This window comes from Scyliorhinus torazame, chromosome 26 (genome assembly GCF_047496885.1).
Source record: "Scyliorhinus torazame isolate Kashiwa2021f chromosome 26, sScyTor2.1, whole genome shotgun sequence".
Lineage (NCBI taxonomy): Eukaryota > Metazoa > Chordata > Chondrichthyes > Carcharhiniformes > Scyliorhinidae > Scyliorhinus > Scyliorhinus torazame.
The window spans coordinates 28,986,818-29,013,005 of NC_092732.1; the positions used below are offsets into that span (position 1 = coordinate 28,986,818).

Sequence of the window (26,188 nt, forward strand, 5' to 3'; positions counted from 1 at the left end):
GGGAGCGCCGCATTGTGGGAGGGTCACTAGTGAGGGCGCGTTGTACTGTGGAAGGGTCTGTACTGAGGGAACGCCGCACTGTCGGTGGGTCAGTACTGAGGGAGCGCTGCACTGTCGGAGGGTCAGTACTGAGGGACTGCCGCAGTGTGGGTCAGTACTGAGGGAGCGCCGCCCTGTGGGAGAGTCAGTAGTGAGGGAGTGCCGCACTGTCGGAGGGTCAGTACTGAGTGAGTGCCGCACTGTGGGAGGGTCAGTGCTGACGGAGCGCCGCACTGTGGGAGGGTCAGTACTGAGGGAGCGCCGCACTGTGGGAGGGTCAGTGCTGACGGAGCGCCGCACTGTGGGAGGGTCAGTACTGAGGGAGCGCCGCACTGTCAGAGGGTCAGTACTGAGGGAGCGCCACACTGTCAGAGGGTCAGTACTGAGGGAATGCCGCACTGTCAGAGGGTCAGTACTGAGGGAGCACCCCACTGTCGGAGCGTCAGTACTGAGGGAATGCCGCACTGTCAGAGGGTCAGTACTGAGGGAGCGCCACACTGTCAGAGGGTCAGTACTGAGGGAGCGCCACACTGTCAGAGGGTCAGTACTGAGTGAGCGCCACACTGTGGGAGGGTCAGTGCTGACAGAGCGCCGCACTGTGGGAGGGTCAGTACTGAGGGAGCGCCGCACTGTCGGTGGGTCAGTACTGAGGACGCGCCGCACTGTGGGAGGGTCAGTACAGAGGGAGCGCCGCACTGTCGGTGGGTCAGTACTGAGGGAGCGCCGCACTGTCGGAGGGTCAGTACTGAGGGAGCGCCGCACTGTCGGAGGGTCAGTACTGAGGGAGCGCCGCACTGTGGGAGGGTCAGTACTGAGGGAGCGCCGCACTGTGGGAGGGTCAGTACTGAGGGAGCGCCGCAGTGTGGGAGGGTCAGTACTGAGGGAGCGCCGCACTGTGGGAGGGTCAGTACTGGGAGTGCCGCACTGTGGGAGGGTCAGTACTGAGGGAGCGACGCAGTGTGGGAGGGTCAGTACTGATGGAGCGCCGCACTGTCGGAGGGTCAGTAATGAGGGAGCGCCGCACTTCCGGAGGGTCTGTACTGAGGGAGTGCTGCACTGTCGGAGGGTCAGTACTGAGGGAGCGCCGCACTGTGGAAGGGTCAGTAGTGAGGGCGCGTTGTACTGTGGAAGGGTCAGTACTGAGGGAACGCCGCACTGTCGGAGGGTCAGTACTGAGGGAGCCCCGCACTGTCGGAGGGTCAGTACTGAGGGACTGCCGCAGTGTGGGTCAGTACTGAGGCAGTGCCGCACTGTGGGAGGATCAGGATTGAGGGAGTGCAGCACTGTGGGAGAGTCAGTACTGAGGGAGCACCGCAGTGTGGGAGTGTCAGGACTGAGGGAGCGCCGCACTGCAGGAGGGTCAGTACTGAGGGACTGCCGCACTGTGGGTGGGTCAGGACTGAGGGAGCGCAGCACTTTGGGAGGGTCAGTACTGAGGGACTGCCGCACTGTGGGAGGGTCAGTACTGAGGGAGCGCCGCACTTTGGGAGGGTCAGTACTGAGGAAGTGCCGCACTGTGGGAGTGTCAGTACTGAGGGAGCGCCGCACTGTGGGAGGGTCAGTACTGAGGAAGTGCCGCACTGTCGGAGGGTCAGTGCTGAGGGAGAGCCGCACTGTGGGAGGGTCAGTACTGAGGGAGCGCCGCACTGTGGGAGTGTCAGGACTGAGGGAGCGCCGCACTGCAGGAGGGTCAGTACTGAGGGAGCACCGCACTGCAGGAGGGTTAGTACTGAGGGAGTGCCGCACTGTGGGAGGGTCAGTACTGAGGGAGCTCCGCACTGTCGGAGGGTCAGTACTGAGGGAGCACCGCACTGTCGGAGGGTCAGTACTGAGGGAGCGCCGCACTGTCGTTGCGTCAGTGCTGAGGGAGTGCCGCACTGTGGGAGGGTCAGTACTGAGGGAGCTCCGCACTGTCGGAGGGTCAGTACTGAGGGAGCACCGCACTGTCGGAGGGTCAGTACTGAGGGAGCGCCGCACTGTCGTTGCGTCAGTACTGAGGGAGCACCGCACTGCAGGAGGGTTAGTACTGAGGGAGTGCCGCACTGTGGGAGGGTCAGTACTGAGGGAGCTCCGCACTGTCGGAGGGTCAGTACTGAGGGAGCGCCGCACTGTCGGAGGGTCAGTACTGAGGGACTGCCGCACTGTCGGAGGGTCAGTACTGAGGGAGCGCCGCACTTTGGGAGGGTCAGTACTGAGGGAGTGCCGCACTGTGGGAGGGTCAGTACTGAGGGAATGCCGCACTGTGGGAGGGTCAGTACTGAGGGAGCGCCGCACTTTGGGAGGGTCAGTACTGAGGAAGTGCCGCACTGTGGTAGTGTCTGGACTGAGGGAGCGCAGCACTTTGGGAGGGTCAGTACTGAGGGACTGCCGCACTGTGGGAGGGTCAGTACTGAGGGAGCGCCGCACTTTGGGAGGGTCAGTACTGAGGAAGTGCCGCACTGTGGGAGGGTCAGTACTGAGGGAGCGCTGCACTTTGGGAGGGCCAGTACTGAGGGAGCGCCGCACTTTGGGAGGGTCAGTACTGAGGAAGTGCCGCACTGTCTGAGGGTCAGTGCTGAGGGAGCGCCGCACTGTCGGAGGGTCAGTACTGAGCAAGCGCAGCTCTGTGGGAGGGTCAGCACTGAGGGAGCGCCGCACTGTCGGAGGGTCAGTACTGAGGGAGCGCCGCACTGTCGGAGGGTCATTACTGAGGGAGCGCTGCACTGTCAGAGGGTCAGTACTGAGGGAGCACCCCACTGTCGGAGGGTCAGTACTGAGGGAGTGCCGCACTGTCGGACGGTCAGTCCTGAGTGAGCACCACACTGTGGGAGGGTCAGTGCTGACGGAGCGCCGCACTGTCGGTGGGTCAGTACTGAGGGAGCGCCGCACTGTGGGAGGGTCAGTACTTAGGGAGTGCCGCACTGTGGGAGGGTCAGTACTGAGGGAGCGCCGCACTGTCGGAGGGTCAGTACTGAGGGAGTTCTGCACTGTCGGAGGGTCAGTACTGAGGGAGTGCTGCACTGTGGGAGGGTCAGTACTGAGCGAGCGCAGCTCTGTGGGAGGTTCAGTACTGAAGGAGTGCCACACTGTCGGAGGGTCAGTACTGAGGGAGCGCCGCACAGTAGGAGTGTCAGTACTGAGGGAGCGCCGCACAGTAGGAGTGTCAGTACTGAGGGAGCTCCGCACTGTCGGAGGGTCAGTACTGAGGGAGCGCCGCACTGTCGGAGGGTCAGTACTGAGGGAGCACCTCATTGTTGAAGGATCAGTACTGATGGAGCGCCGCACTGTCGGAGGGTCAGGACTGAGGGAGCGCCGCATTATCCGATGGTCAGTACTGAGGGAGCGCCGCACTGTGGGAGGGTCAGTACTGGGGGAGCGCCGCACAGTCGGAGGGTCAGTGCTGATGGAGCGCCGCACTGTGGGAGGGTCAGTACTGAGGGAGCGCCGCACTGTCGGAGGGTCAGTACTGAGGTAGCGCCGCACTGTGGGAGGGTCAGTACTGAAGGGGCGCTGCACTGTCGGTGGGTCAGTACTGAGGGACTGCCGCAGTGTGGGTCAGTACTGAGGGAGCGCCGCCCTGTGGGAGAGTCAGTAGTGAGGGAGCCCTGTACTGTGGGAGGGTCAGTACTGAGGGAGCGCCGCACTGTGGGAGGGTCAGTACTGAGGGAGCCCTGTACTGTGGGAGGGTCAGTACTGAGGGAGCGCCGCACTGTCGGAGGGTCAGTACTGAGGGAGTGGCGCACTGTGGGAGGATCAGGATTGAGGGAGCACCGCACTGTGGGAGTGTCAGTGCTGACGGAGTGCCGCACTGTGGGAGAGTCAGTACTGAGGGAGCACCGCACTGTGGGAGGGTCAGTACTGAGGGAGCACCGCACTGTGGGAGTGTCAGGACTGAGGGAGCACCGCACTGTGGGAGTGTCAGGACTGAGAGAGCACCGCACTGCAGGAGGGTTAGTACTGAGGGAGTGCCGCACTGTGGGAGGGTCAGTTCTGAGGGAGCACCGCACTGTGGGACGGTCAGTACTGAGGGAGCGCCGCACTGTCGGTGCATCAGTGCTGAGGGAGTGCCGCACTGTCGGAGGGTCAGTACTGAGGGACTGCCGCACTGTGGGAGGGTCAGGACTGAGGGAGCGCAGCACTTTGGGAGGGTCAGGACTGAGGGAGCGCCGCACTGCAGGAGGGTCAGTACTGAGGGAGCACCGCACTGCAGGAGGGTTAGTACTGAGGGAGTGCCGCACTGTGGGAGGGTCAGTACTGAGGGAGCTCCGCACTGTCGGAGGGTCAGTACTGAGGGAGCACCGCACTGTCGGAGGGTCAGTACTGAGGGAGCGCCGCACTGTCGGTTCGTCAGTGCTGAGGGAGTGCCGCACTGTCGGAGGGTCAGTACTGAGGGAGCACCGCACTTTGGGAGGGTCAGTACTGAGGGAGTGCCGCACTGTGGGAGGGTCAGTACTGAGGGAGTGCCGCACTGTGGGAGGGTCAGTACTGAGGGAGTGCCGCACTTTGGGAGGGCCAGTACTGAGGAAGTGCCGCACTGTCGGAGTGTCAGTACTGAGGGAGCCCCGCACTGTCGGAGGGTCAGTACTGAGGAAGTGCCGCACTGTCGGAGGGTCAGTGCTGAGGGAGCGCCGCACAGTGGGAGTGTCAGTACTGAGGGAGTGCCGCACTGTCGGAGGGTCAGTACTGAGCGAGCGCAGCTCTGTGGGAGGTTCAGTACTGAAGGAGTGCCGCACTGTCGGAGGGTCAGTACTGAGGGAGCGCCGCACTGTAGGTGGGTCAGTACAAAGGGAGCTCCGCACTGTCGGAGGGTCAGTACTGAGGGAGCGCCGCACTGTCGGTGCGTCAGTGCTGAGGGAGTGCCGCACTGTCGGAGGGTCAGTACTGAGGGACTGCCGCACTGTCGGAGGGTCAGTACTGAGGGACTGCCGCACTGTGGGAGGGCCAGGACTGAGGGAGCGCAGCACTTTGGGAGGGTCAGTACTGAGGGAGCCCCGCACTGTCGGAGGGTCAGTGCTGAGGGAGTGCCGCACTGTCGGAGGGTCAGTACTGAGGGAGCGCCGCACTGTGGGAGGGTCAGTACTGAGGGAGCGCCGCACTGTCAGAGGGTCAGTACTGAGGGAGCCCCGCACTGTCGGAGGGTCAGTACTGTGGAAGTGCCGCACTGTCGGAGGGTCAGTGCTGAGGGAGCGCCGCACAGTGGGAGTGTCAGTACTGAGGGAGTGCCGCACTGTAGGAGGGTCACTACTGAGGGAGCGCCGCACTGTCGGAGGGTCAGTACTGAGCGAGCGCAGCTCTGTGGGAGGTTCAGTACTGAAGGAGTGCCACACTGTCGGAGGGTCAGTACTGAGGGAGCGCCGCACAGTAGGAGTGTCAGTACTGAGGGAGCTCCGCACTGTCGGAGGGTCAGTACTGAGGGAGCGCCGCACTGTCGGAGGGTCAGTACTGAGGGAGCACCTCATTGTTGAAGGATCAGTACTGATGGAGCGCCGCACTGTCGGAGGGTCAGTACTGAGGGAGCGCCGCATTATCCGATGGTCAGTACTGAGGGAGCGCCGCACTGTGGGAGGGTCAGTACTGGGGGAGCGCCGCACAGTCGGAGGGTCAGTGCTGATGGAGCGCCGCACTGTGGGAGGGTCAGTACTGAGGGAGCGCCGCACTGTCGGAGGGTCAGTACTGAGGTAGCGCCGCACTGTGGGAGGGTCAGTACTGAAGGGGCGCTGCACTGTCGGTGGGTCAGTACTGAGGGAGCGCCGCACTGTCCGAGGGTCAGTACTGAGGGAGTGCCGCACTTTGGGAGGGTCAGTACTGACGCAGTGCCGCACTGTCGGAGGGTCAGTACTGAGGGAGCGCCGCACTGTCCGAGGGTCAGTATTGAGGGAGTGCCGCACTGTGGGAGGGTCAGTACTGACGGAGTGCCGCACTGTCGGTGGGTCAGTACTGAGGGAGCGCCGCACTGTCCGAGGGTCAGTACTGAGGGACCGGCGCACTGCCCGAGGGTCAGTACTGAGGGAGTACCGCACTGTGGGAGGGTCAGTACTGAGGGAGCGCCGCATTGTCGGAGGGTCAGTACTGAGGGAGTGCCGCACTGTCGGAGGTCAGTACTGAGGGACCGGCGCTCTGTCCGAGGGTCAGTGCTGAGGGAGCGCCGCACTGTGGGAGGGTCAGTACTGAGGGAGCGCCGCACTGTCGGAGGGTCAGTACTGAGGGAGTGCCGGTCCATGGACACAATGCTGTGTGCGTGATCTTGCTCTGATAACATTTGTTTCTCCCATTGCAAAGAGGCCTGTGTCCATTCTGATGGGACTTTGTAAGGTGTGAGGGGATTGAGTTCAATCCCGCATTCCCTGGCAACTCTGCAGGGCGATGCTTCTTAAATCGAATGAGTAATAAACACAGCGTTCTCGTATTACAGATGCATTTATTCATCGGACCACCTCTTGTGGCCTGGTCGGTTGCCAGGGAACCATTAAGAAAATTAATAAAATGGGAACATTGACACCAGATGGGGGAGGGATGCGTGGGGGGCGGGGGGGGGGGGGGGGGTGTTATTTTTTAAAATCCTTTTACGAAAGAAAACATCAACGATTCAGCTGTACAAGAACGTTTGGCGGGTAGAGGGCCAGTCGCCACGGTAACCAGAGTCCATTTCTCCAAGGGACGACCTTCAACCCCAGAACCTCTGGCGTGGGCCCGAGCCCTCCTCCTGCCCGTCGCGCCCGCTGGCCGAGGTGGCGAACATCTTGTCAGGAGCTAGGATGAACATGTAGCAGAGGTTGGCGATCAGCAGGGCCACGATGGGGAAGAAGGTTAGGCCGTACCCAAAGCCCCGGAACGTGCTGCTGATGGCGAAGGTTAACCAGTAAATCAATCTGAGGGAGAGAGAGAGAGAGACGGAGAATAAAGAGTGCGGTATTAAACCTGTCCAAAGACCAGTCATCACACACTGTTCCTCACTAATGTCTACTTTGTTGTGTAATACCTTATTACGCATTTGCTTCTTTCCAAGATCATCGTGTAATCGATACTCATTAACACTCAAAGTCTCCAAATAAAGCAAATTGTTTATTGAGTAATGTTAACAAATAAACTGTGAGTTCGTTCTCTCCTCAACAACTAAACCGGAGATTAAATTAACCAGATTAAATATATATTAACAAACAACAGCTGAACTCTGAGCTATCTCTCTCTACCTCTGGTCCCTTGAAACAGAAAGACGCATGAACTCAAATTGAGCTTGTCTTTTATACCCATCTCCAGTGCTGCCACCTCATGATTATCTAGCTGTTACTTCTGTGTATTAACCCTTTATATACTTCCAGATGTGCAGGTCACTACATCCCCCCCTTTTTTAAAAAAAAAAAAATTTTTTATTAAGGTTTTCATAAAATATCAATAACAAAATGAAAAAGGAGCCCAACAGGGTTAAGTACAAAACACGGTCTAAAAACTACAACCCTCCCTACCCCCCTCCCCCTGTACATAAATAATAAAATTAACATTAACACCCCGACTTAACACAACTGGTATATACACCCCCCTGGACCCTCCAGTGTAAATAACAAAAACAGAAATAAAGTAAACCCCTCCACCCCCCCCGAGTTGCTGCTGCCATTGACCAATGTCTACCGTTCTGCCAGGAAGTCTAAGAACGGTTGCCACCGCCTAAAGAACCCTTGTACTGACCCTCTCGAGGCGAATTTCACCATTTGTCCTCTTGCTGTGAAATACATTTTGTCGAAGAAGTGACTCATTCAGATTTAATGTGGGAAGAATTGGTGTTGGACGTTGAACCTTCAGTGGATCTCGCTGGTTGCGTTGGATAATCGCCCCCTCGGCAGACGTTTCTTTACATTTAGAGTACCCAATTCATTTTTTTCCAATTAAGGGGCAATTTAGCGTGGCCAATCCACCTACCCTGCACATCTTTGGGTTGTGGGGACGAAACCCACGCAGACATGGGGAGAATGTGCAAACCCCACACGGACAGTGACCCAGGGCCGTGATCGAACCCGGGACCTCGGCGCCGTGAGGCAGCAGGGCTAACCCACTGCGCCACCGTGCTGCCCCCACCCCCATCCCCCGCCTCAGCAGATTTGACGATGTAAGATCACGGTGCTGCTTGCCGAAGTACAGTGGCTGGAGAAGGCCCACCCTTGTTCCCTCTGGATTCTTTACTTTGTCACCTTTTGTCAGTAGTTTGATCGCTAACTGATCACGGTGTTGCCTCTGGAACGCGGTTTTTTGATTTTGGCGAGACCATTAAAGTGATCAGGATCTTGAGTGAGGGAACCATGGTTGACAAGAGAGGTTGAATGTCTTGTTAAGAGGAAAAAGGAGACTTATGTAAGGCTGAGGAAATTTGGTTCAGTTGGAGGGATACAAGATAGCCAGGAGGGAACTGAAGAAAGGGATTAGGAGAGCTAAGAGAGGGCATGAACTATCTTTGGCGGGTAGGATCAAGGAAAACCCCAAGGCCTTTTACACATGTGTGAGAAATATGAGAATGACTAGAGCGAGGGTACGTCCGATCAAGGACAGTAGCGGGAGATTGTGTATTGTTGGAGAGGACAGTGTGAAACAGACTGGTAAGCTCGAGGAAATACTTGTCAGGAAGGAAGATGTGTTGGGCATTTTGAAAAACTTGAGGATAGACAAGTCCCCCGGGCCTGACGGGATATATCCAAGGATTCTATGGGAAGCAAGAGATGAAATTGCAGAGCCGTTGGCAATGATCTTTTCGTCCTCACTGTCAACAGGGGTGGTACCAGGGGATTGGAGAGTGGCGAATGTTGTGTCCCTGTTCAAAAAAGGGAATAGGGATAACCCTGGGAATTACAGGCCAGTTAGTCTTACTTCGGTGGTAGGCAAAGTAATGGAGAGGGTACTGAAGGATAGGATTTCTGAGCATCTGGAAAGACACTGCTTGATTAGGGATAGTCAGCATGGATTTGTGAGGGGTAGGTTTTGCCTTACAAGTCTTATTGAATTCTTTGAGGAGGTGACCGAGCATGTGGATGAAGGTAAAGCAATGGATGTAGTGTACATGGATTTTAGTAAGGCATTTGATAAGGTTTCCCATGGTAGACTTCTGCAGAGAGTAAGGAGGCATGGGATAGTGGGAAATTTGGCCAGTTGGATAACGAACTGGCTAACCGATAGAAGTCAGACAGTGGTGGTAGATGGCAAATATTCAGCCTGGATCCCAGTTACCAGTGGCGTACCGCAGGGATCAGTTCTGGGTCCTCTGCTGTTTGTGATTTTCATTAATGATTTGGATGAGGGAGTTGAAGGGTGGGTCAGTAAATTTGCAGACGATACGAAGATTGGTGGAGTTGTGGATAGTGAGGTGGGCTGTTGTCAGCTGCAAAGAGACATAGATAAGATGCAGAGCTGGGCTGAGAATTGGCAGATGGAGTTTAACACTGAAAAGTGTGAGGTTGTGCATTTTGGAAGGACAAATATGAATGCGGAATACAGGGTTAACGGTAGAGTTCTTGGCAATGTGGAGGAGCAGAGAGATCTTGGGGTCTATATTCATACATCTTTGAAAGTTGCCACTCAAGTGGATAGAGCTGCGAAGAAGGCCTATGGTGTGCTCACGTTCATTAACAGAGGGATTGAATTTAAGAGCCGTGAGGTGATGATGCAGCTGTGGTAAGGCCACATTTGGAGTACTGTGTACAGTTCTGGTCGCCTCATTTTAGGAAGGATGTGGAAGCTTTGGAAAAGGTGCAAAGGAGATTTACCAGGATGTTGCCTGGAATGGAGAGTAGGTCTTACGAGGAAAGGTTGAGGGTGCTAGGCCTTTTCTCATTAGAACGGAGAAGGATGAGGGGCGACTTGATAGAGGTTTATAAGATGATCAGGGGAATAGATAGAGTAGACAGTCAGAGACTTTTTCCCCAGGTGGAACAAACCATTACAAGGGGACATAAATTTAAGGTGAATGGTGGAAGACATAGGGGGGATGTCAGAGGTAGGTTCTTTACCCAGAGAGTAGTGGGGGCATGGAATGCACTGCCTGTGGAAGTAGTTGAGTCGGAAACATTAGGGACCTTCAAGCGGCTATTGAATAGGTACATGGATTACGGTAGAATGATATAGTGTAGATTTATTTGTTCTTAAGGGCAGCACGGTAGCATTGTGGATAGCACAATTGCTTCACAGCTCCAGAGTCCCAGGTTCGATTCCGGCTTCGGTCACTGTCTGTGCGGAGTCTGCACGTCCTCCCCGTGTCTGCGTGGGTTTCCTCCGGGTGCTCCGGTTTCCTCCCACAGTCCAAAGATGTGCAGGTTAGGTGGATTGGCCGCGCTAAATTGTCCCTTCGTGTCCAAAATTGGGTGGGGTTATGGGGATAGGGTGGAGGTGTTGGCCTTGGATAGGGTGCTCTTTCCAAGAGCCGGTGCAGACTCCAGCAGAGGGCAGTAGAGCGGAGCTGCTGTTTGGTGTTGCAAGGGAAATTTGCATACCTATGTCGTGGTCACCCTAACTTGAAGGTAGTTTGTGGAGGAGCTGTTGCCAAGTGACACTTAAACCCAAAACACTTTTTCAGTGTTTCCCTCCCTAACCCCTCCTCTAACCCAAAAAAAACAACCGCTGTAAAGATCAAGAGGAAGGCTCGAGGGCAGGTAGAAGTGGAAAGTTGAACCGTGACACCACAGCCTGCAGGAAGGGATTGGCTGGTGACTGGTAAGTAGTTTTTATTTATTTTCCCTCAGGTGTTATCGTGCGGGGCGCAGAGGTTGCTGAGTGAGTGCTTGCTGAGAAGGGGAGTGAATAACATGTAAGCTCTTTCTTTTAATTTGTTTTATCTCGAGGGGATGACAGGGAAGGTAGTGCAATGTTCCTCCTGCAGAGTGTTTGAAGTGAGGGACGCTGTCAGTGTCCCTGCTGATTTCATCTGTGGGAAGTGCACCTATCTCCAGCTCCTCAGAAACCGCGTTAGGGAACTGGAGCCGGAGCTGGATGAACTTCGGATCATTCGAGAGGCAGAGGTGGTCATAGATAGAAGCTTCAGGGATGTAGTTACTCCGAAGAATAAAGATAGATGGGTGATGGTGAGAGGGGCTGGGAGGAAGTAAACAGTACAGGGATCCCCTGTGGCCGTTCCCCTTAGTAATAAGTATACCGCTTTGGATACTGTTGGGGGGACGACTTACCAGGGTTAAGCCATGGGGTGCAGGTCTCTGGCACCGAGTCTGTCCCTGTTGCTCAGAAGGGGAGGGGGGAGAGGTGTAGAGCATTAGTCATTGGAGACTCCATAGTTAGGGGGATAGATAGGAGATTCTGTGGGAACGAGAGAGACTCACGGTTGGTGTGTTGCCTCCCAGGTGCCAGGGTGCGTGATGTCTCGGATCGTGTTTTCGGGATCCTTAAGGGGGAGGGGGAGCAGCCCCAAGTCGTAGTCCACATAGGTACCAACGACATAGGTAGGAAAAGGGATAGGGATGTAAGGCAGGAATTCAGGGAGCTAGGGTGGAAACTTAGATCTAGGACAAACAGAGTTATTATCTCTGGGTTGTTACCCGTGCCACGTGATAGCGAGACGAGGAATAGGGAGAGAGAGGAGTTGAACACGTGGCTACAGGGATGGTGCAGGAGGGAGGGTTTCAGATTTCTGGATAATTGGGGCTCATTCTGGGGTCGGTGGGACCTCTACAAATGCGATGGTCTACACCTGGACCAGAGGGGTACCAATATCCTGGGGGGGAAATTTGCTAATGCTCTTCGGGAGGGTTTAAACTAGTTCAGCAGGGGCTTGGGAACCTGAATTGTAGCTCCAGTATACAGGAGGTTGAGAGTAGTGAGGTCATGAGTAGGGTTTCAAAGTTGCAGGAGTGTACCGGCAGGCAGGAAGGTGGTTTACAGTGTGTCTTCTTCAATGTCAGGAGCATCCGGAATAAGGTGGGTGAACCTGCGGCATGGGTTGGTACCTGGGACTTGGATGTTGTGGCCATTTCGGAGACATGGATAGAGCAGGGACAGGAATGGTTGTTGCAGGTGCCGGGATTTAGATATTTCAGTAAGCTCAGGGAAGGTGGTAAAAGAGGGGGAGGGGTGGCATTGTTAGTCAAGGACAGTATTACAGTGGCAGAAAGGACGTTTGATGAGGACTCGTCTACTGAGGTAGTAGGGGCTGAGGTTAGAAACAGGAAAGGAGAGGTCACCCTGTTAGGGGTTTTCTATAGGCCTCCGAAAAGTTCCAGAGATGTAGAGGAGAGGATTGCAAAGTTGATTCTGGATAGGAGTGAAAGTAACAGGGTAGTTGTTATGGGGGACTTTAACTTTCCAAATATTGACTGGAAACGCTATAGTTCGAGTACTTTAAATGGGTCCGTTTTTGTCCAATGTGTGCAGGAGGGTTTCCTGACACAGTATGTAGATAGGCCAACGAGAGGCGAGGCCATATTGGATTTGGTACTGGGTAATGAACCAGGACAGGTGTTAGATTTGGAGGTAGGTGAGCACTTTGGTGATAGTGACCACAATTCGATTACGTTTACTTTGGTGATGGAAAGGGATAGGTATATACCGCAGGGCAAGAGTTATATCTGGGGGAAAGGCAATTATGATGCGATGATGGGCAGCACGGTAGCATTGTGGATAGCGCAATTGCTTCACAGCTCCAGGGTCCCAGGTTCGATTCTGGCTTGGGTCACTGTCTGTGCGGAGTCTGCACATCCTCCCCGTGTGTGCGTGGGTTTCCTCCGGGTGCCCCGGTTTCCTCCCACAGTCCAAAGATGTGCAGGTTAGGTGGATTGGCCATGATAAATTGCCCTTAATTCCAAAATTGCCCTTAGTGTTGGGTGGGGTTACTGGGTTATGGGGATGGGGTGGAGGTGTTGGCCTTGGGTGGGGTGCTCTTTCCAAGAGCCGGTGCAGACTCGATGGGCCGAATGGCCTCCTTCTGCACTGTAAATTCTATGATGAGGCAAGACTTAGGATGCATCGGATGGAGAGGAAAACTGCAGGGGATGGGCACAATGGAAATATGGAACTTGTTCAAGGAACAGCTACTGCGTGTCCTTGATAAGTATGTGCCTGTCAGGCAGGGAGGAAGTGGTCGAGCAAGGGAACCGTGGTTTACTAAAGCAGGCGAAACACTCGTCAAGAGGACGACACTGGGGCTCTGATCCCCACGCCCGCGGAAAAGCGCGCGCGAATCACTCTGGACTTGCCTGGATTGAGTCCAGGGTGATTCTGCGATTTGCATGGGGGCTTGCCGGACCCCGGAGTGCTCCCCGCAGCTCCGGCTACCGGTACGGGCCCCCGCATATCTGGTGGAGGGTCCGCGCACGCGGCCGCCGCTCGCGCCATGGCCGACCCACACCGCGGAGCAACAGCAAAAAGATAGCCCCCCCCCACCTCCAAGATCGCGCCTGTCCGCGGATCGGTGGCCCCCCCCCCGGAGGCCCTCTCCCCCCCCCCCCGTGAATGACACCCCCGCTCCTCCCCCCCCCCCCCCCCCACCAGGGTGGCCGCGCTCTGAGTCCGCAGCCGCCACGCCCAGTACTCAGCCAGTTGCACCGGGTGAATCGCCGCGGGGGCCTTTTTCAATGGCCCCCGACCGGCGCAGCGTCGACCGCGCGCGCGCGCGCCCCCCCCCCCCCGATTGGCGCCCATTCCCCCGGGACCGGAGAATCGCAGGAGCGGCGTCAGGCCCGGTCTCGGGGTTTGCCGCCCATTCTCCGCCCCTGCGCCTGTTGCTAATTGATGGCGGCCAATATGGTCGCCTTCCTTAATTCTAATTACGTTTCGCTCTAGAGTCGCCAGGTATCTCTCGATACCGCCACAAGGTTCAAACCCCAATCCTGATCAAAGACTCGATACACCGGTTAGTAAGTTCAAACTCAATGCTTATTTATTTACACACACAGTTAAATATACTCATGCATAAAACACTACAGACTAAACTATCACTACTGCTAAAGCCTATACTTAGCTTCGGGCGCCCACTCAGTCAGAGGAACAATGGCCGTTGTCCGGTTCTGAGGCTGCTGGGGTCGGATTGGTACGGAATAACAGCTAGGAGCGTCTGTCTCGGAGCGTGCGTTGACCTAGGACTTACTTGTTCTGGTGTTGCTGTTGGGCAGGTCTCTCCTCGGTGAGAGCCGGGGCCGCAAGAGAGCGATTCTCTCTTGGGGGATTCTTCTTATACCCAAAAGGGGCTTCGCGCGCTTTTGGGCGGGCCTTGAACTTGGCCCCGATTAATTGGGCCGTTTCCCAATCATTCCTATCGATTTCCTCCAATAGAGGGGTGGGTGCCCTGATTGCTGGGCGTGTCCTAGGTGGCCGTCGGCCTGCTTTGTTCTGGTCTCCTCTGGCGCCGGGGTGTCTGCCTTGGTATTGTTTACTTAAATGTTACTCTTGTTCCCGGAGATGGGCCATTAGTATGGAAATGGTTTGCAGTGTCGGTCTTGTCTGGGAGCTATGGCTCCAATCAACAGACAAACCTTGCACCTGCTTGCTTTCTCAGCATTGTCCATTTTCCCAGCAATCTTTGCAAAGTGTCCATTTTGTAATCGGGAAGTGGCCATCCAAGATGGCTGCCGTGCGAAACGTGCTTCTTTAATGCCTGCGACCCCATTTTTAACACTCTCGACCTCGCGGTGGATTTTTTTTGCCTCTTTTTCACGGAGATTACATTCAATGTACTGGTTTTTACTCGGTTTTGTGAGGTAAACACCTTTCCAATTGCGATTTTCAGCGTTAAATCTTGGCTGTCTTAACAATGCTTCCCTTAAACTCTCATCACATATTCCATACACTACCTGATCGCGGATCAGCGAATCACGCAAAGTTGCACAGTTACAAGTTGGTACGAGTAATTTTAAATCGGTGACAAGGCTGGGGAATGATTCTCCACGTTTTTGCAAACGTTTGTTGAACCTGAATCTCTCCAAGATTTGTCTGTGTTTTGCAATGGTCACCAAATTTGGTAATTATCAAATTAAATTTGCTTTGTCTTCCCCTTCAGAGTAGATGAAAGAGTGATATATTTCTATAGCCTGCTGTCCTGCCATGGATAACAGCAGTGCTATTTTCCGAGCCTCAGTGGCGGCGGTTAAACCATGTGCCTCGAGATAAACCTGGAATTGCTGTTTCAATAGTTTCCAATTGGAGTTCAGGGGCGAGATTCTCCGACCCCACGCCGATTCGGCCCGGATGGGCCGAAGTCCCGCTGCTGGATTAAACCACCTCTCTTACCGGCGGGACAAGGCGGCGCGGGCGGGCTGCGGGGTCCTGGGGGGGGGGCGCGGGGCGATCTGGACCCGGGGGCGTGCCCCCACGGTGGCCTGGCCCGCGATCGGGGCCCACCGATCCGCCGGCGGGCCTGTGCCGTGGGGGCACTCTTTTCCTTCCGCCTTCGCCACGGTCTCCACCATGGCGGAGGCGGAAGAGACCCCCTCCACTGCGCATGCGCGGGGATGCCGTGAGCGGCCGCTGACGCCCCCGCGCATGCGCCGCCCGGCAATGTCATTTCCGCGCCAGCTGGCGGGACACCAAAGGCCTTTCCCGCCAGCTGGCGGGGTGGAAATCAGTCCGGCGCGGGCCTAGCCCCTCAAGGTTAGGGCTCGGCCGGTCAAGATGCGGAGGATTCCGCACCTTTGGGGCGGCGCGATGCCGGACTGATTGGCGCCGTTTTTGACGCCGGTCGGCGGACATCGTGCCAATTACGGAGAATTTTGCCCCAGATTACTGATTGTCTTGAGTTGACGTGGAGATTGAACATGGTCCATCGTGGTCATTTGGCTTCGAAGGATCCGAATGCTGTGAAGCCTCCCCAGTAAAATAGTCGGCACAACTTTTTTTTCTTCTCGCTGATTCTAATCTACTCTAGTAAATTTTCTTGAAGTCAAGGTCCTGGTACCATGTTACATTACGTTGTGTAATATCTTATTACTCAGTTGCTTCTTTCCAAGCTGATCCGGTACTAGATGTTTATTGACACTCAAAGACTCCAATTAAAGCAAATTGTTCATTGAGTAATGTTAACAAATAAACTGTGAGTGTAAAGCTCCCTCTACACTGTCCCCATCAAACACTCCCAGGACAGGTAGAGCACGGGATTAGATACAGAGTAAAGCTCCCTCTATACTGTCCCCATCAAACACTCCCAGGACAGTTACAGCACGGGGTTAGATACAGAGTAAAGCTCCCTCTACACTGTCCCCATCAAACACTCCCAGGACAGGTACAGCACGGGGTTAGATACAGAGTAAAGCTCCCTCTACACTGTCCCCATCAAACACTCCCAGGACAGGTACAGCACGGGGTTAGATACAGAGTAAAGCTCCCTCTACACTGTCCCCATCAAACACTCCCAGGACAGGTACAGCACGGGGTTAGATACAGAGTAAAGCTCCCTCTACACTGTCCCCATCAAACACTCCCAGGACAGGTACAGCACGGGGTTAGATACAGAGTAAATCTCCCTCTACACTGTCCCCATCAAACACTCCCAGGACTGGTACAGCACGGTGTTAGATACAGAGTAAAGCTCCCTCTACACTGTCCCCATCAAACACTCCCAGGACAGGTACAGCACGGGGTTAGATACAGAGTAAAGCTCCCTCGACACTGTCCCCATCAAACACTCCCAGGACAGGTACAGCACGGGGTTAGATACAGAGTAAAGCTCCCTCTACACTGTCCCCATCAAACACTCCCAGGACAGGTACAGCACGGGGTTAGATACAGAGTAAATCTCCCTCTACACTGTCCCCATCAAACACTCCCAGGACTGGTACAGCACGGTGTTAGATACAGAGTAAAGCTCCCTCTACACTGTCCCCATCAAACACTCCCAGGACAGGTACAGCACGGGGTTAGATACAGAGTAAAGCTCCCTCTACACCGTCCCCATCAAACACTCCCAGGACAGGTACAGCACGGGGTTAGATACAGAGTAAAGCTCCCTCTACACCGTCCCCATCAAACACTCCCAGGACAGGTACAGCACGGGGTTAGATACAGAGTAAAGCTCCCTCTACACTGTCCCCATCAAACACTCCCAGGACAGGTACAGCACGGGGTTAGATACAGAGTAAAGCTCCCTCTACACTGTCCCCATCAAACATTCCCAGGACAGGTACAGCACGGGGTTAGATACAGAGTAAAGCTCCCTCTACACTGTCCCCATCAAACACTCCCAGGACAGGTACAGCACGGGGTTAGATACAGAGTAAATCTCCCTCTACACTGTCCCCATCAAACACTCCCAGGACAGGTACAGCACGGTGTTAGATACAGAATAACGCTCCCTCTACACTGTCCCCATCAAACACTCCCAGGACAGGTACAGCACGGGGTTAGGTACAGAGTAAAGCTCCCTCTACACCGTCCCCATCAAACACTCCCAGGACAGGTACAGCACGGGGTTAGATACAGAGTAAAGCTCCCTCTACACTGTCCCCATCAAACACTCCCAGGACAGGTACAGCACGGGGTTAGATACAGAGTAAAGCTCCCTCTACACTGTCCCCATCAAACACTCCCAGGACAGGTACAGCACGGGGTTAGATACAGAGTAAAGCTCCCTCTACACTGTCCCCATCAAACACTCCCAGGACAGGTACAGCACGGGGTTAGATACAGAGTAAAGCTCCCTCTACACTGTCCCCATCAAACACTCCCAGGACAGGTACAGCACGGGGTTAGATACAGAGTAAATCTCCCTCTACACTGTCCCCATCAAACACTCCCAGGACAGGTACAGCACGGTGTTAGATACAGAGTAAAGCTCCCTCTACACTGTCCCCATCAAACACTCCCAGGACAGGTACAGCACGGGATTAGATACAGGGTAAAGCCCCCTCTACACTGTCCCCATCAAACACTCCCAGGACAGGTACAGCACGGGGTTAGATACAGAGTAAAGCTCCCTCTACACCGTCCCCATCAAACACTCCCAGGACAGGTACAGCACGGGGCTAGATACAGAGTAAAGATCTCTCTACACTGTCCCCTTCAAACATTCCCAGGACAGGTACAGCACAGGGTTAGATGCAGAGTAAACTCCCTCTACACTGTCCCCATCAAACACTCCCAGGACAGGTACAGCACGGGGTTAGATACAGAGTAAAGCTCCCTCTACACTATCCCCATCAAACACTCCCAGGACAGGTACAGCACGGGATTAGATACATAGTAAAGCTCCCTCTACACTGTCCCCATCAAACTCTCCCAGGACAGGTACAGCACGGGGTTAGATACAGAGTGTGGTAGTATGCATTAGGGGTGATGTGGGACTGTGAAGCCGTGATGTCATTGGCTGACAGATCCCAGGTCCTGGTTGGCTGTTGATCTCTAGCTCCGCCCTGAAGGCGGAGTATAAGAACCAGGAGTTCTCCCCCGCAGGCCAGTCTGTTGCTGAACTGCGGGGAACAAGTCACGCTTAATAAAGCCTCATCGACTTCACCTCTATTCGTCTCTCGGGAGTCTTTGTGCGCTACAATTTATTAAGCGTGCTTAAAGGACTATGGAGCTCAGGATCATCCCGGAATGCCTGAGGATCAGCCCCCACGCAGTGAACTCAGCAGCAGTTTTTAAACACTGGCAGACTTGTTTCGAAGGCTACCTCCGAACGGTCCCTGGCCGGGTCACAGAAGACCAGAAACTACAGGTCCTGCACTCGAGGGTAAGCCCGGAAATTTTCCCTCTCATAGAAGATGCAGAGGATTTCCAGACGGCGTTCGCAGCACTAAAGAGCATCGACGTTCGCCCCGTGAACCAGGTCTACGCACGCTACCAACTCGCAACGAGACGGCAAAGTCTCGCAGAATCGCTGGACGAATTCTACGCCGCGCTACTAATTTTGGGACGGGCCTGCAGCTGCCTGCCGGTAAACGCGACTGAACACACGGACATGTTAATTCGCGATGCGTTTGTGGCAGGTATGAACTCTCCCCAAATCCGCCAAAGACTTTTAGAAAAAGAGTCGCTAGGACTCTCAGAGGCACGGGCCCTTGCAGCCTCACTAGATGTGGCCGCGCGAAACGCCCGCGCCTACGGCCCCGACCGCGCGGCAGCCCCTTGGGCTCCGTGGACCCCCGTCGCAACAACCCCCCCCCCCCCCCCCCCCCCCACAGGCTTTCGCGGTTCAGACGCCAAGTCGTCCCGGGGGAGCCCGCTGCTATTTCTGCGGCCAGGCGAAACACCCCCGGCAGCGCTGCCCGGCCCGCGCAGCGATTTGCAAGAGCTGCGGGAAAAAGGGCCATTTCGCGGCTGTGTGCCGGTCCCGGGGGGTCGCCGCTGTCCCCGGAGAAGAAGGAGTCCAGCGCGTTCCAAACGCTCCCCAACCCCCCCAGCGCCCCATGTGCTACCCGCAGGCGCCGCCATTTTGGGTCCCGGCCACCACGAGGGGAGGAGGGGCGCCGCCATCTTGTGACCACCCAGCCATGTGCGATGCATGGGGGTGGCCATTTTGTTCACCCCCGCCGCCATCTTGGACGGCAACAATGGACCCCAGCATCGACGGCTCCACGGGGTTCGAGGAAGACGCTGAAGCACTACGACCACGTCTGGCCTTAATGACGCTGGACCAAGCACGGCCCCGGACGCTCCAGACGACGACAACAACGGCGCTGATCAACGGGCACGAGACACCATGCCTGGTCGACTCCGGGAGCACAGAAAGCTTCATCCACCCCGACACGGTAAGACGCTGTTTTTTGACCATCCGTCCCAGTGCGCAAAAGATTTCCCTAGCTGCAGGATCCCACTCCGTACAGATCAAAGGCTTCTGCATAGTGACCCTAACGGTGCAAGGGAGGGAGTTTAAAAACTACAGACTCTACGTCCTTCCCCAACTCTGCGCCCCCACATTACTGGGATTAGACTTCCAGTGCAATCTGCAGAGCCTAACCTTCAAATTTGGCGGCCCAAAACCCCCACTCACTATCTGCGGCCTCGCAACCCTCAAGGTTGAGCCCCCATCCTTGTTTGCAAACCTCACCCCAGATTGCAAGCCCATCGCCACTAGGAGCAGACGGTACAGCGCCCAGGACCGGACATTCATTCGGTCCGAAGTCCAGCGGCTACTGAAGGAAGGCATCATCCAGGCCAGCAATAGTCACTGGAGAGCACAGGTGGTAGTAGTAAAGACAGGGGAGAAGCAAAGGATGGTCATAGACTATAGCCAGACCATCAACAGGTACACACAGCTAGATGCGTACCCTCTCCCCCGCATATCCGACATGGTCAATCGGATTGCCCAATATAAGGTCTTCTCCACCGTGGACCTCAAGTCCGCCTACCATCAGCTCCCCATCCGCCCAAGTGACCGCAAGTACACAGCCTTCGAGGCAGACGGTCGATTATACCACTTCCTAAGGGTCCCATTTGGCGTCACAAACGGGGTCTCGGTCTTCCAACGGGAGATGGACCGAATGGTTGATCAACACGGGTTGCAGGCCACGTTCCCGTATCTCGACAACATAACCATCTGCGGCCACGATCAGCAGGACCACGACGCCAATCTCCAAAAATTCCTCCAGACCGCTAAAGCCTTGAACCTCACATACAACGAGGACAAGTGCGTTTTTAGCACAAACCGGCTAGCCATCCTGGGCTACGTAGTGCGCAATGGGATAATAGGCCCCGACCCCGAACGTATGCGCCCCCTCATGGAATTTCCCCTCCCTCACTGCTCAAAAGCCCTAAAACGCTGCCTGGGGTTCTTTTCATATTACGCCCAGTGGGTCCCCCAGTACGCAGACAAGGCCCGCCCCCTAATACAGACCACGACCTTCCCTCTGTCGACAGAGGCTTGCCAGGCCTTCAGCCGCATCAAAGCGGACATCGCAAAGGCCACGATGCGCGCCATCGACGAGTCTCTCCCCTTCCAGGTCGAGAGCGACGCCTCCGACGTAGCTCTAGCGGCCACCCTTAACCAAGCGGGCAGACCCGTGGCCTTTTTCTCCCGAACCCTCCACGCCTCAGAAATCCGCCACTCCTCAGTGGAAAAGGAAGCCCAAGCCATAGTGGAAGCTGTGCGACATTGGAGGCATTACCTGGCCGGCAGGAGATTCACTCTCCTCACGGACCAACGGTCGGTAGCTTTCATGTTCGATAATGCACAGCGGGGCAAAATTAAAAATGACAAGATCTTAAGGTGGAGGATCGAGCTCTCCACCTTCAACTATGAGATCTTGTACTGTCCCGGAAAGCTGAACGAGCCGTCCGATGCCCTATCCCGCGGCACATGTGCCAACGCACAAATTAACCGTCTCCAAACCCTCCACGAGGACCTCTGCCACCCGGGGGTCACTCGGTTCTACCATTTTATAAAGTCCCGCAACCTCCCCTACTCCGTGGAGGAGGTCCGTACAGTCACAAGGAACTGCCACATCTGCGCAGAGTGCAAACCGCATTTTTTCAGGCCGGATAGTGCGCACCTGATCAAGGCTTCCCGTTCCTTTGAACGCCTCAGTCTGGATTTCAAAGGGCCCCTCCCCTCCACCGGCCGCAACACATACTTCCTTAACGTGGTGGACGAGTACTCCCGTTTCCCCTTCGCCATCCCCTGCCCCGACACGACAGCGGCCACAGTTATTAAAGCCCTTAACACCATATTCACACTGTTCGGTTGCCCCGCATATATCCATAGCGACAGGGGGTCCTCCTTCATGAGTGACGAGCTGCGCCAGTTCCTGCTCAGCAAGGGTATAGCCTCGAGCAGGACGACCAGCTACAACCCCCGGGGGAACGTGCAAGTAGAGAGGGAGAACGGCACGGTCTGGAAGACCGTCCTACTGGCCCTACGGTCCAGGGATCTCCCAGTTTCACGGTGGCAGGAGGTCCTCCCGGACGCTCTCCACTCCATCCGGTCGCTGCTGTGTACCACCACTAACCAAACGCCTCCTGAGCGCCTCCTTGTCTTCCCCAGGAAGTCCTCCTCTGGAACGTCGCTGCCGACCTGGCTGGCGGCCCCAGGACCCATCTTGCTCCGGAAACATGTGCGGGCGCACAAGTCGGACCCGTTGGTCGAGAGGGTTCGCCTCCTCCACGCGAACCCGCAGTACGCCGCGTACCCCGACGGCCGACAGGACACGGTGTCCCTGCGAGATCTGGCGCCCGCCGGCAACACGCACACCCCCCCGACACCAATCACCCCCTCCCTGCCACCGGCGCACCCCGCGACCGCCCCCTTCCCGGGAGGATCGGTCCTCCTCTCAGGTCCGACCAGAAGTGAAGCGGAAGCAGAAACCGTAAGGCTCCCGGAGACGACAACACGGGAACAAGCACCACCACCGGGGCCGAGGCGATCGACGAGGACGACCAGACCGACCGACTCGTGGCATCGGTGCAACACTAGAATGTTGTGGACTTTAACAAGAATTTGTTTTCCTTTTTCCCTCTTACGAATACTGTAAATAGTTCAAAACAAAAAACCCTGTACATAGTCCAGTGTAGGACACTGTGATGACATGTAAAAGTTTTTTTCCTCCCAGGACCAGCCTTGTAAACCCCTACCACCATGCGAAGCACCACCCCTCCGGGTTCATTTTTAACAAGGGGTGAATGTGGTAGTATGCATTAGGGGTCATGTGGGACTGTGAAGCCGTGATGTCATTGGCTGACAGATCCCGGGTCCTGGTTGGCTGTTGATCTCTAGCTCCGCCCTGAAGGCGAGTATAAGAACCAGGAGTTCTCCCCCGCAGGCCAGTCTGTTGCTGAACTGCGGGGAACAAGTCACGCTTAATAAAGCCTCATCGACTTCACCTCTATTCGTCTCTCGGGAGTCTTTGTGCGCTACACAGAGTAAAGCTCCCTCTCCTCTGTCCCCATCAAACACTCCCAGGACAGGTACAGCACGGGGTTAGATACAGAGTAAAGCTCCCTCTACACAGTCTCCATCAAACACTCCCAGGACAGGTACAGCACGGCGTTAGATACAGAGTAAAGCTCCCTCTACACTGTCCCCATCAAATACTCCCAGGGGAGGTACAGCACGGGGTTAGATACAGAGTAAAGCCCTCTCTACAGTGTCCCCACCAAACACTCCCAGGACAGGAACAGCAAGGGGTTAGATACAGAGTAAAGCTCCCTCTACACTGTCCCCATCAAACACTCCCAGGACAGGTACAGCACAGGGTTAGACACAGAGTAAAGCTCCTTCTACAGTGTCCCCACCAAACACTCCCAGGACAGATACAGCACGGGGTTAGATACAGAGTAAAGCTCCCTCTACACTGTCCCCATCAAACACTCCCAGGACAGGTACAGCACGGGGTTAGATACAGAGTAAAGCTCCCTCTACACTGTCCCCATCAAATACTCCCAGGGCAGGTACAGCACGGGGTTAGATACAGAGTAAAGCTCCCTCTGCACTGTCCCCATCAAATACTCCCAGGGCAGGTACAGCACGGGGTTAGGTACAGAGTAAAGCCCCCTCTACAGTGTCCCCACCAAACACTCCCAGGACAGGAACAGCAAGGGGTTAGATACAGAGTAAAGCTCCCTCTGCACTGTCCCCATCAAACACTCCCAGGGCAGGTACAGCACGGGGTTAGATACAGAGTAAAGCCCCCTCTACAGTGTCCCCACCAAACACTCCCAGGACAGGAACAGCAAGGGGTTAGATACAGAGTAAAGCTCCCTCTGCACTGTCCCCATCAAACACTCCCAGGGCAGGTACAGCTCGGGGTTAGATAGAGAGTAAAGCTCCCTCTACACTGTCCTTATCAAACACAGATTAAACAGAGGTGGTCACGGAGGCCATTCGGTCCACCTTGACTGGACTAGCTCTGCGAATAAACATCTCGCCTCGTGCGTTATTCCCCCACCAACCCTGCCGACGATCTGACTGAGCGGGCGTCCCCAACGAAGACTGACCTTGCCAGGGCGAAGAAGGCAGCGAGGAGCGGGAGGAGCTTCAACACCTCCTGGGGGATGTACGTGGAGAGGACGAGCAGGTTGACGAGGAAGAGGACAAGCAGGTGGATGGAGTCCGTCACAAATCGCAGGTGGACCTCCACCTCGTCCCTGCGCGGTCCGAAGGGGTCGATGGCATCCGAGCAGCACCTCGCCAGGCCGTACACGATGATACCTGCCATTCCAGGGTGGGTGAGGGAGGAAGGGAAGACAAGGTGGGTCAGTGAAACCGGCGGGGATATCGAGGACCCAACCCTGGGACGTGGAGCACATCCCCCCCCCCCCCAGGCCAATCCATTGCCGCACTGACCGACGGGCGAGGGTGGGTCAGCTTTCAGCTGTCTCATTAACGGGATTGGGGCCTGTCTGGCACCACCAGGATTTGCCCCCCCCCCATTGCGTGTTGCCCCTTGAGAAGGTGGGGGGTACCCGCCAGCTTGAGCTGCAGCCGCCCGTGTCGTGTGGTTCCACCCATTGTGCTGACCCCCCCCCCAGTGTGTTAGAATGCCACGTTGCAGGACTCAACAGTAAGCGGGTAAATGCCAATCACATCGCCGCACTGTGGGAGGGTCAGTACTGAGGGAGTGCCGCACTGTGGGAGGGTCAGTACTGAGGGAGCGCCGCACTGTCGGAGGGTCAGTACTGAGGGAGCGCCGCACTGTGGGAGGGTCAGTACTGAGGGAGTGCCGCACTGTGGGAGGGTCAGTACTGAGGGAGTGCTGCACTGTGGGAGGGTCAGTACTGAGGGAGCGCCGCACTGTGGGAGGGTCAGTACTGAGGGAGTGCTGCACTGTGGGAGGGTCAGTACTGAGGGAGTGCTGCACTGTGGGAGGGTCAGTACTGAGGGAGTGCTGCACTGTGGGAGGGTCAGTACTGAGGGAGCGCCGCACTGTGGGAGAGTCAGTACTGAGGGAGTGCTGCACTGTGGGAGGGTCAGTGCTGAGGGAGTGCTGCACTGTCCGAGGAGGGTCAGTACTGAGTGAGCGCCGCACTGCGGGAGGGTCAGTGCTGAGGGAGTGTCGCACTGTGGGAGGGTCAGTACTGAGTGAGCGCCGCACTGTCCGAGGAGGGTCAGTACTGAGGGAGTGCCGCACTGTGGGAGGGTCAGTACTGAGTGAGCGCCGCACTGTCCGAGGAGGGTCAGTACTGAGGGAGTGCCGCACTGTGGGAGGGTCAGTACTGAGTGAGCGCCGCACTGTCCGAGGAGGGTCAGTACTGAGGGAGTGCCGCACTGTGGGAGGGTCAGTGCTGAGGGAGTGCCGCACTGTGGGAGGGTCAGTGCTGAGGGAGTGTCGCACTGTGGGAGGGTCAGTACTGAGTGAGCGCCGCACTGTCCGAGGAGGGTCAGTACTGAGGGAGCGCCGCACTGTGGGAGGGTCAGTGCTGAGGGAGTGCCGCACTGTCCGAGGAGGGTCAGTACTGAGGGAGCGCCGCACTGTGGGAGGGTCAGTGCTGAGGGAGCGCCGCACTGTGGGCGGGTCAGTACTGAGGGAGCGCCGCACTGTGGGAGGGTCAGTGCTGAGGGAGCGCCGCACTGTGGGAGGGTCAGTGCTGAGGGAGCGCCGCACTGTCGGAGGGTCAGTACTGAGGGAGCGCCGCACTGTGGGCGGGTCAGTACTGAGGGAGCGCCGCACTGTGGGAGGGTCAGTGCTGAGGGAGCGCCGCACTGTCGGAGGGTCAGTACTGAGGGAGCGCCGCACTGTCGGAGGGTCAGTACTGAGAGAGCGCCGCACTGTCAGAGGGTCAGTACTGAGAGAGCGCCGCACTGTGGGCGGGTCAGTATTGAGGGAGCGCCGCACTGTGGGAGGGTCAGTGCTGAGGGAGCGACGCACTGTCGGAGAGTCAGTACTGAGGGAGGGCCGCACTGTCAGAGGGTCAGTACTGAGGGAGTGCCGCACTGTGGGAGGGTCAGTACTGAGGGAGTGCCGCACTGTGGGCGGGTCAGTACTGAGGGAGTGCCGCACTGTGGGAGGGTCAGTACTGAGGGAGCGCCGCACTGTGGGAGGGTCAGTCCTGAGGGAGCGCCGCACTGTGGGAGAGTCAGTGCTGACGGAGTGCCGCACTGTGGGAGGGTCAGTACTGAGGGAGCGCCGCACTGTCGGAGGGTCAGTACTGAGGGAGCGCTGCACTGTCGGAGTGTCAGTACTGAGGGAGTGCCGCACTGTGGGAGGGTCAGTACTGAGGGAGTGCCGCACTGTGGGAGGGTCAGTACTGAGGGAGCGCCGCACTGTGGGAGGGTCAGTGCTGAGGGAGCGCCGCACTGTGGGCGGGTCAGTACTGAGGGAGCGCCGCA

At 56.4% G+C, this 26,188-nt stretch overlaps 1 protein-coding gene across 2 annotated transcripts in view; it reads right to left on the reverse strand.

Annotated features, from left to right (window-relative positions):
• Positions 1-6,416: 6,416 nt before the first annotated feature.
• tmem79b (transmembrane protein 79b) overlaps positions 6,417-26,188 on the reverse strand; it is a 52,509-nt gene continuing 32,737 nt past the window's right edge. For both annotated transcript variants that reach the window (XM_072490565.1, XM_072490566.1), the window contains exons 3-4: positions 23,857-24,070; positions 6,417-6,887 (exon numbers count right to left, since the gene is read on the reverse strand). In XM_072490565.1, coding sequence (XP_072346666.1) covers positions 6,683-6,887; positions 23,857-24,070 — 419 coding nt within the window. In that variant the 3' untranslated portion in view covers positions 6,417-6,682. The remainder of the gene's footprint in view (positions 6,888-23,856; positions 24,071-26,188) is intronic.